The sequence below is a fragment of the Chrysemys picta genome, chromosome 12, assembly GCF_011386835.1.
Source record: "Chrysemys picta bellii isolate R12L10 chromosome 12, ASM1138683v2, whole genome shotgun sequence".
Lineage (NCBI taxonomy): Eukaryota > Metazoa > Chordata > Testudines > Emydidae > Chrysemys > Chrysemys picta.
In genome coordinates this window covers 22,105,851-22,116,191 of record NC_088802.1, presented here as the reverse complement: position 1 = coordinate 22,116,191, position 10,341 = coordinate 22,105,851, and the positions used below count along the sequence as shown (strand labels likewise).

At 41.8% G+C, this 10,341-nt stretch overlaps 1 protein-coding gene across 1 annotated transcript; it reads right to left on the bottom strand.

The window, feature by feature from the left end:
- LOC101939521 (olfactory receptor 5V1-like) lies at nucleotides 1-933 on the bottom strand. Its single transcript, XM_005312452.1, has one exon. The coding sequence runs from the start codon at nucleotides 931-933 to the stop codon at nucleotides 1-3; it is 933 nt and encodes a 310-aa protein (XP_005312509.1).
- Nucleotides 934-10,341: the final 9,408 nt, after the last annotated feature.

The window sequence follows — 10,341 nt, the reverse complement described above, 5'->3', positions numbered from 1 at the left end:
CTACTTGAGAAACTTCAATTTCCCCAACATTTTCCCTAGTGCTATTTTCACCTCCTTGTTTTTCAGGCTGTAGACAATGGGATTTAACATGGGGGTCAAGATGCTGTACTGGATGGAGAATATTTCATCCAGAACCACAGAGGAGACTGAGCTGGGTTTTGTGTACTGAAAAAAGGCTGTCAGGTACCATAAACCAACCACAATAAGGTGTGAGCTGCAAGTGGAGAAGGCTTTACGCCTGCCCTCCACAGAGCGTATCCTCATAATGGTGGAAATGATGTAGATGTAGGAGATCAGCGTGAGGAGGAAGGAGCTTGACCCAAATACCACAACAGAAGTAAGAAGCACCACTTGATTGGTGAGGGTGTCAGTGCAGGATCGTTGTAATAGAGGAGGGAGCTCACAGCTGAAATGGTTGATTTGATTGGGCCCACAGAAATGCAACTTGGAGGTAAAAACAGTGTTAAGCAGGGCATGGAAGAAGCCTATTGTCCATGCCCCACTCACCAGCTGAACACAGATCCCTTTGCTCATTCTCTCCATGTAACGCAATGGGTCACAGATGGCAGCGTAGCGGTCATAAGCCATCGCTGAGAGAATGAAAATTTCAGCACCAATCGAGAGGAGGATGAAGAACATCTGGATAATGCAGCCGTTGACAGAAATAGTTTTGTGCTCTGCTAGGAAGTTCATCAGCATATTAGGCACCGTGACTGAGGAATAGCAGATATCAACAAAGGATAAATGGAAGAGAAAGAAGTACATAGGGGTGTGAAGGTGAGAATCAGCCCTTATCACCACCATGATCACTATGTTACCACCCAGAGTGATAAGGTAAATAACTAAAAACATCGAGAAGAGGAAAATCAGCGTCTGTGGGTCACTGGAAAGTTTCCGGAGAATAAATTTGGTCACTGTCGTTTGATTTTCCATTGATATTTATTTGGGAAAACTGTGACCTGTAAGACCAATAAATAAATAAATGTAATTTAACACAGCATAAGTGAACTAAAATGGCATGCAGAGATTATCTGTTCAGTTGGATGAATGCAAAGAGAGCCCTATTCTATCCTGTACTATATATATATATATATATATATATAAGATTTAGAGAAATAGACAGCAATGCCCTGGTTGGAATTTGTGTGTTGTACAGAGACAAAATATGCCAGATTGGGGCCGAAGTCCTCTTGTGTAACTGCAACTTTAAGCACCTAAATTGCAAAATCAGGCCCGACAGGTAGTCACAAAATCCCCACCAGGCTGGGACTATGGGACAGTCTGATGAGGGCCTCGCTTAGCCTCTCCTGTTGAATCTGTTCCACTGTGGTTAAATAATAAAATTCATTGAAGAAAGGGGACTTGATCTCCTGCATCCAGGGTGAGGGCCCTAACCAGCAGACTATAAAGTCATTTGCTCACTTGCTGTTTCTCTCTGGCCTAATAACTCTTTCATCTGTCCCTCTTACATCAGCAGAGAATACAGCTGTTTTTACTCCAGCTGGGGATCTGGCCCATTGTCTCAAATGGAGCTATGGCTGAGTCACACCCACTGGGGATCTAGCCAATTCTATAAGTACATCTTTGTCTATTACATTTTGTAATTTTTATAGAGCAGTGGCTTTTGGACTTTTTTCATTTGTGGACCCCTAAAACATTTGAATGGAGGTGCAGACCCCTTTGGAAATCTTAGATATGGTCTACGGACCCCCAGGGGTCTGTGGACAACAGGTTCAAAACCACTGTTTTAGAGTATTTAATATCCATGGCATATTATTGGATTCATCTCTATTACAATATCTAGGATTTCTATAATAATAACAACACCCAAGACGTAGAAATACTGGTTCGGGCATAGGCTGACAACCCAATCAAATACAGAGAACGCAGGCAAATCGATAAATATTACAAATGCCATAAAGAGGGCCTCTGAAGAGCTTAGCTGTATGACAAGCTCCTCCACTGCCAATAAATAAATAAATAATAAACCCCAGGGACCTAGAAATACTGGTTTAGGACCCAGCATATTGTATAGACTGACAACCCAACCAAATAGAGAGAATACAGGCAACTTGATAATTATTCTGAATTACATAGAGGGGGCCTCCGAAGAGCTTAGCTGTATGGCAGCCTCCTCCACTGGCAAGGTGTGTTGTGTGGAAGCAGGAAGCCTCAGGTGGATATCATGCAGCTGTCCAAACAATCCAAGGAAACCAGAAATAGTTTTCAACAAAAGACTGAAAAGGACTTGTAGTACAAACCAAGAAGTGATCTAAGGTTGGATTTTGGCAAAACCAGAACAGAGAGCCTGGAGAAAAATGAATGCTCCAACACTTGAAGGAAAGAAAAACTGAGAAAGTAATGACTGAGCATATACTCACTGGACAACAGAGCTTAATTGCAAAGAGGAGTATTTACAGAAATGGAGATTGAAAGCCTGAAAAGAGAGATTAGTCATGTTGACCCACCTGCAAACATTTTGGTAGAAGCAAATGATACAAGATAAACAGAAGCCACAAATGGAAGAAAAAATGAGGACAAATATGAGTGTAGCAGCCCCCAAAGAAAGTACAGGAAATATGAAGGATTTATTGATTTATATTATATTATATTATATTATATTATATTATATTATATTATATTATATTATATATTTAAAGAGCAGCACACAGCCTGAAGATGAAATATCAGCTGAATGAAAGGATATGAGAGTTATGAAGGAACAATGTAAAGAGAAGCTGACAACTCAGTGTCATGGACTTGAAAGATTTCCCACAAAGTTCTTAGTATCAAGAGAAGAGTCACTTCAGAGACCCTAGGAGATTTTGATCTGATTAATGTTAAAAGCAGAATAGGAAAAATAGAGAGCCAATAAATGATGTGGAAGAGTTTCAGCACTACTGGAAGGAAATCTGGTCTGAGGATGAACAACATAATCAGACAGCAGACTGGATTAAAAATGTGAGAAAAAATTAGAAAGCCACAGCGCAGAGGAATACACAAAGACCAAAGAAAGAAACAGATGAAGTACCGAGAAGAATAGAAAATTGACAGCCACCCAAACCAGATGGGATGCATGGATTCTGGCTGAAATGCCTTACAACACGGATTGATTGTTTGCTTGAACAACATAAGAACAGATTTCCAAGATAGATAGTAACAGGGACAACACTCCTGGTACCAAAAAAATAAAAGGAGGAGGAGGAAGCAGCCGCAGTGATCCTATGAATTATAGATTAAACACGGTTGGTTGACCAACTACATGGAAAATTTCTATCAACAAATCTGGCAAAGAAGATCTGGCTAGAGCTAGCTTGCAATGGAATGCTGCCTCCTGAGCAAAAAGCTCAGTAAATATGAAAGGGACAAAAGACCAACTCAGGCTTTCTAGGAGGATCACAGAAAAAATTAGATGGTCTCATTCTTTGTTTTGTAGCTTCTGTGATCCATGAATGTGGGACACTGCACACAATGAAAGTGTCAAGGTTCATCCAAAAATCATTTCCCTTCTGCAGCAATCTATGCTTAACTGGAACACTCGACTCTACCTAAAAGGGACTCTTCAAAAGGTCCAAATTAAAAGCAATCTTTCAAGAGGATTTCTTAGCACCAGTGCCGTCTGTTTTAGCGATGCTGCCGCTGACATGGATGCTTGTTGAGATAAATTGTGATTGTCATATCAGCAAAGATCAACAACTAGTTAATTTGTTAGACCTGGGCAAGCTGAAACTACATGAACAGTCACAAAAAGGAGCTACAGAGATTGATGATGTGTGGAAAAGTTTGGGGAAGATATAAAGCTACGGGTTGGCTTTGCTAACTATGTGTCAGCATCTGTAAAGATGGCCAGACTGGAACAATCTGATGACATACAAGTTACAATGAAGGAACTATCCATGATATTTCAGCATGTCCCCATGAGGGAAACTGTCAGAGCTATAACATAAGAAACTGAAAGAAAAAGTGAGGAAAGAATATTACAGATGTATAAGAACTACTCTATGGACAAAACTCAAGTCTAAGATTTCATTTGAGCCATTAATATGTGGGGGGTTCCAGAAGTACAGAATATTGCTGGAGTGATCGGGTGGAATCAAGAGGAGAAGAAAAAAATTGACATCCAAAGAAGACAGCTGCTGGTGATGCCTAGCGTATTGCATAGCAATCAAGGCATTGACAGAACATACATCCCACGATGTGATGAAGGAAAACTCTGCTATCTGTGGAAAAAGCTATTGATAATGAAGACTAGAATATCAAAATATGAGGAGTCAACCTGAGAAAAGATCATCTGGTCATGATAACAAGCAATGACTGAGCTGCATCCAAACCCTCAAAAGCATGAAAGAAAGGAGAAAGCAAATTGCTGAAAAACAAAACAATAAATAAATAAAAGACTTGAAAGATTTACACAGAAATCAATGCACATTAGTGGTCAATAGAGATCGAATCTATTGTTGACAGAAGATTAACAAATTCATGGCTTGCAGAAGTTTCCCTCAAAAAGAGAGACAGAGCCTCATTATGAGGGGACAACTGAAGTCGTTAAGGCTTTATTATGTAAGAAGTAAAATGGACTGACAGAACTATTTCCCGAGTCACAGAATGTGTTGTAAAAAGGAAGAGGTGGTGGAGCATGTGTTGAGCAACTGCTAGAGCCTATCTGGGAGAGAATATATGAACAGACACCGTGAGGTTGCCAAGTGTCTGCACTAGAGACTCTATACAAATCCATGCTTACCACAAACTATGTGCTATTACGAACACCAAACTGAAAGCGCTCTAGAGAATGAAGAGGGTAAGATTTATGGTATCTGGCAATTGTCACAGACCAAATGGTGTGGTCAAACAGGCCACACATAGTTGTAGAAAAGACAACAAACAAGCCCATGTTCATTGATGTTGCCGTGCCAGCAGACAGAAACATAAAAAGGAAACAAGGAGAGAAGATGGGGAAGTATAAAGAACTCTGCCTCGAAGGGGAGCAGTTATGGAAAACTAGAACATAGACAACCCCAGCAGTGCATGAACAAGCAGCTCAAGAACACGTTAGAAGTGGAAGATATTATGGCTAGTGACTTCCAGAAGACAACGCTCTTAGGCACTGTGATAACGTGAAGGAAAGTCAAAGGAGCATGAATGAATTTGAGCACCTGAAATGCAGGAATTCTGAAGAGGGTTTAACAAGACTCCTGACTACCCAAACCTACAGAGTCTGTTCAGCCAGGATTTATTGGTGACACATGGGGATATATTTTAGACAGCAGCTTTCTTCTTTCTAAGCTTAAAGATTTAGTATGTTGTGAAAGCTATTTCTTTCCCTTTTTAAAAAATCCACCCTATGTGATACTGAGAGACATTAATAATGATCATAATAAAGGAATGTGCCCCACAAACTATCTAGGCATGCTGACATAATTTGAAAAAGGGACTGACTGAAAATTAATGGTACTTTTGTGCCTAAAAATCACTAAAGTTACTTTGAAAGTCTGATCAAATGGGGCTTTTGACACAGTGTCCTGCAAATCTGAATATCAGGCTGCTCATACATAAGAAAATCTGTCCTGCCCTCTTGGAAGCGAGTGGCTATTTTGACTTTGATGTTTATTGGAAATAGAAATGAACCCAGTGTCCTGTCCAACACCAAATCAATATTTAAACCCAAATGTTTGCAAGAGAGCATCTAAATCTTTTCCCTATTATTAGCTCATCAGACTAATGCTCAAACAAAGAGATCCTGCACTAGAACCTGAATGTCACAGCTTTGGAGTTCACTTTGCACAGAATCTGCATAAGTGCCATCTCCAGAGAATGCCCTGCCCCCAACCTCACTGCCCCCTAACACACACACACTGCTGCTGACATGCACCAACTGATCTCATTTGTCTCAGTGTTGTTGAGAGCAAGATCGAGAGCTAGATGATTCATATAGTAGCTAGGTTGCCAGCCACGGCCTCTGTGCTATAACTATCTGTGTGAGCAGTGTGTGGCATCCAGACAGAAGTCAATGGGACTCTGCAGAGAGACCCACCCCTAGATAAGTGGAGCAGAATCTGGTCCTTTGAAATTGAAAGATTAAAATTAATAAGAATATGAATCAACTCACCTGCCTTTTAAACATGGATTATAAATATGGAGAGATCATTCTGACCTGTGATCTTCTCTGTTTTCTTAGCCAAATCAATAAGTAGGTAGGTAGACTATCTAGTCTATCTGCATCCAGGATAGAGCATCTCAAGACATCCAATAGGTCTATGGATGTGATCCTTGGACCCTTTACCTGGAGCAGTGAAACCATTCAAGGTGTGTAGCGTTATCTGTGGGAGTGGAACAAAGAGCCTTTCCTGAACTGCCTCCAAGACTAAAGCTGATTTCTTGAGAATGGTTTAAATGCTGTTTTATTCCCCTTGGGACAAGATCCCTGAAGTTCACTCTCTGTAACAAGCTACCAGTAACACTGGGCTGGGTCAGCACTCAAGCAATTATTTGTATTGCCTACAAATGAGAGCAATGAGACTATTCACGTAGCTGAAGATGCATAACTTAGATCGATGACCCCCCTCCCCCGTCCCCCCGCCCAGTGTAGATCAGGCCTTAGGCACTCAACTCCCTGGGAGAGGTGGGGCTTAGCACTTCTTGGCTTAGCATCTCCCACTAGCTAGTTTAGATGGCACCCTGCCAAGTGTGCTGGCTTTTATGGCTCCCCTTCTTAGGTATCTCTCTCTCCCACCCTTCTTTGTATAGGCAGCTGGGGTGCCAAGCTCAGGCTTTGTGAAGGGCAGTGATTTTCCCAAGTGCCTAAAAGTTAGATGTTGGATTGCTGAGTGTTGCAGCACCTAAGTTCTTCATGAATCAAGCCCCATGAATCTATCCAGATGTGCAGGAAGCATGATTGATTGGGCCCTTAAAGTTTACTGTTTAAACTTGTGAGTTGTTATTTTGCAATAAGCAGAGCATCTGGTTAAGAGGCAGATTTCCTGAGGTTAGACGTTTCCCTCTCAGGCCCATCAACCATACATCCTGTTTCTGGAACCCCACCTCCTCCCATTTCACCCCAGTTACAGATGCTCAGGGGGGGCCCTGTGAGGTCAGGGCCCTGGTCCAATTGTCCCCTCTTCTCCTCAGCCTGACACTATGTTACATTTTTCCCCTCTGAGATCTAAAGTTTAACTCTATTAATTTAGAAATTAAAGAAAACCAAGAATATATATATAATATACAATTAACTTTTCCTTGCAAGTGATGAAAAAATGCCCATCAGCATAATTGCCAAGGATATCTCATCTTCTCGTGTGAGGCATAAATCAGGTTCACTTTTGGCAATGGATCCCCGACACAGTGAACCAAGCGGGAGAGCAGAATTGGGGTGTCCTCATAGGCAAATACAGGTCTCTTTAATGAGAGAACTGAGGTGAATTAGGGGGAGAGAGAGCGCTGCAAGATGGATGGCAGAATCCATATCCCACTCCTTGAAATCCTGAATGAAGATGTCATGTCAGAGATTCCAACTTGTCATACACCATCACACAGATAAATGGATCCTTGTTTCCCCTCCACTCATTTTCATTAAAACAAAATTAAGTTATAAAGAAGAAAATGCTGCATTATCTCATCTCATCCTTCTTCCACCTTCCTAATGCTGGGTTATACAACACCTACCACCCAGGCACTTTGTGAGAAGTAATAAGTTAAACTGTCTGGATCACTTTGAAGATGAAAAGCACCAGGGCTCCAATCCTGTGCAAGTGAAGTCCATGGGAGTGTTACTATTTAGTATGATTAGGAACGAATGCCAAAGGCATAAAGGTGCAGTCAGGTGCCCAAATCCCTGATAAGTCAATGGGAGTTGGGCACTAAACTCCCATTTGCAGTTTTGAAAAGGTCTCCTGCCAGATTTTCTTTAGTTAAGCTTTAGACCAACTTTCTGTTTGAAGCTCAGATCTTCTGAGTGTTAGGGTATCGCAGTGTGGTCCATAAATAAATCCCACTGAACAGTATATAATACCTTATTCCACCAGCAATCCCACTGAAATACTTTGCTAGCAAGGTCCTTGCAGAATCTGTTCAATATTTAATGGTGACGGGGGGTTGGGGGCTCTTGCACACTAATTTAGTGTATGTTTTGGCCAAGATTGTCAAATATAACTGGTGAATTCAGATGCTGAACTTGAGACACATTAAATTGGCCCAGTTTTCAAAAGAAGGGTGCTCAGTACTTCAGGGCCTTTACAGGCATCTCAAGCTGAACAGCTAAAAAAGGAGGCTTGCAAATTCACGAGTCATGATTATGAAATATTGGCTGCTCCCTTAAAAATAAGGCTCTTCTCTTTCATTGTTTACCGAAAACCTCCAAAAAATCCCCAGGTTTTAAAAAATCCAGTAAAAAATTCAGATTTTTATGATTTCAACATGGATTTTCTACCTCCCCTGATCATGGTCCCTGCTTGCAGACTCCCCGCCAGACAGCACAGCGCACCTGGGCAGGGGAGGGTAACTGGGGTTGATGGTTGATGCAACCACACAGAGGGGGAGTGAGGTGGGCAGAGCGCCCGTGGAGACCACCGACTGCTATAGGGAGTGGGAGGCTGCACGTATGAGTATTGCCTCCCTCCTGAAAACGGTCCCCGTGAGTTCTGAGCAACCCCTCCACCCCGCCCGCCTCCCCCTGTGATACGTCCCTGGGCCCAGCTTCTCACGGGGCTGTCATTGCCTGGAGAGGAGCCCCAGGGAGCCATGCTGACAGGTGCATGGTGTGGGATGGAGGCTAGTGAAACCGCTTAGTTCAAGTGTAAGCCATGCCTGCTCAGTGTGACAGTCACTTTGGAGTGATTTCTGGTTCTGCCCTGGGGTGTTCGCAATTCAGCTGGAGTGTATATCCGATTTTTTTTTTGTCCCTCTCACAGAGTCACAATATTCAATGTACTTAGCTGGCCCCCATTGATGAGTATGGAAAAAATTCCTAAGGCAGGTAGATAGATAGATAGTTTTTGTATGATACATATACTTACATGTTGGCTTGTCAATTCTCACAAGAGTCTACTCTAACAGAAATGTGCACTGTGCAGAATCAGAGTATTTCTGTTGCCTGGCAAACAAATGTGTCTGCAAGATTACTCTGTGGTTTTTTTTTTTCTAGTGTGCAAAGGGAAGAAAATAAGAAAGGAAATTTATGCCCTGCTGAGAGCAAGAGATATTGGGCCACGTTGCAATCTTATTTACACCATTGGTAAACCTGGAATAACTTTACTGAAGCTGACGATGTTACTCCAGATTTGCACAAGGTTAACTGGAGGTTAGAATCTTGTCTGTTATTCCTAATGGTGAGTTTTTATTGCCTTTTAAGATGATAACACTTCACAACCCTGCTTTCTTCCACACACTGAATATTAAATAAATGAGCTATTATGTCTCATCATTTTCACTTTCTAGCCTCAGTGCTAGAATAGCCTGAATATGTCCCACTGTAATCTGAATGTTCATTGTAAGTGAGAGCACAAAATGGTGAACACAACTGATACAAACTTCATACTAAGGTCAAACAAGGCTAACGTCTATAGAGATGGCTGAATAATTTAAAGCAAGTGATGCATACAGTGATTTTTTCCAATTTTTTCCCTGCAGAACCACATAACGTTCATAAATGCACTCATTTAAAATTACTCAAAGAATTTCAATAAATATTTGACCACAGGTGGCTCACAAGCAACCTGGGTTTTTATTACATTTTTATTCATTGTGGGGACTTTTTTCTAAAGTGCTTCAGTGGCTGAGGAGCTTAACCTTGGAATAATGAGATCCAAGGGCAAGAAGCTCAAATTCAAATTAAAAATTTAGCACATCTTTTTAACAGTGATGGTGATTAACTATCAGAACCAACTCAGACTGGGTGCCTTCCTGGAGGATAGGATTTAGTCAAACACAGATTCATAGAATCATAGAATATCAGGGTTGGAAGGGACCTCAAGAGGTCATCTAGTCCAACCCCCTGCTCAAAGCAGGACCAATTCTCAACTAAATCATCCCAGCCAGGGCTTTGTCAAGCCTGACCTTAAAAACTTCCAAAGAAGGAGACTCCACCACCTCCCTAGCTAACTCATTCCAGTGCTTCACCACCCTCCTAGTGAAAAAGTTTTTCCTAATATCCAACCTAGACCTCCCCCGCTGCAACTTGAGACCATTGCTCCTTGTTCTGTCATCTGCCACCACTGAGAACAGCCGAGCTCCATCCTCTTTGGAACCAACCCTTCAGGTACTTGAAAGCAGCTATCAAATCCCCCCCCATTCTTCTCTTCTGGAGACTAAACAATCCCAGTTCCCTCAGCCTCTCCTCATAACTCATGT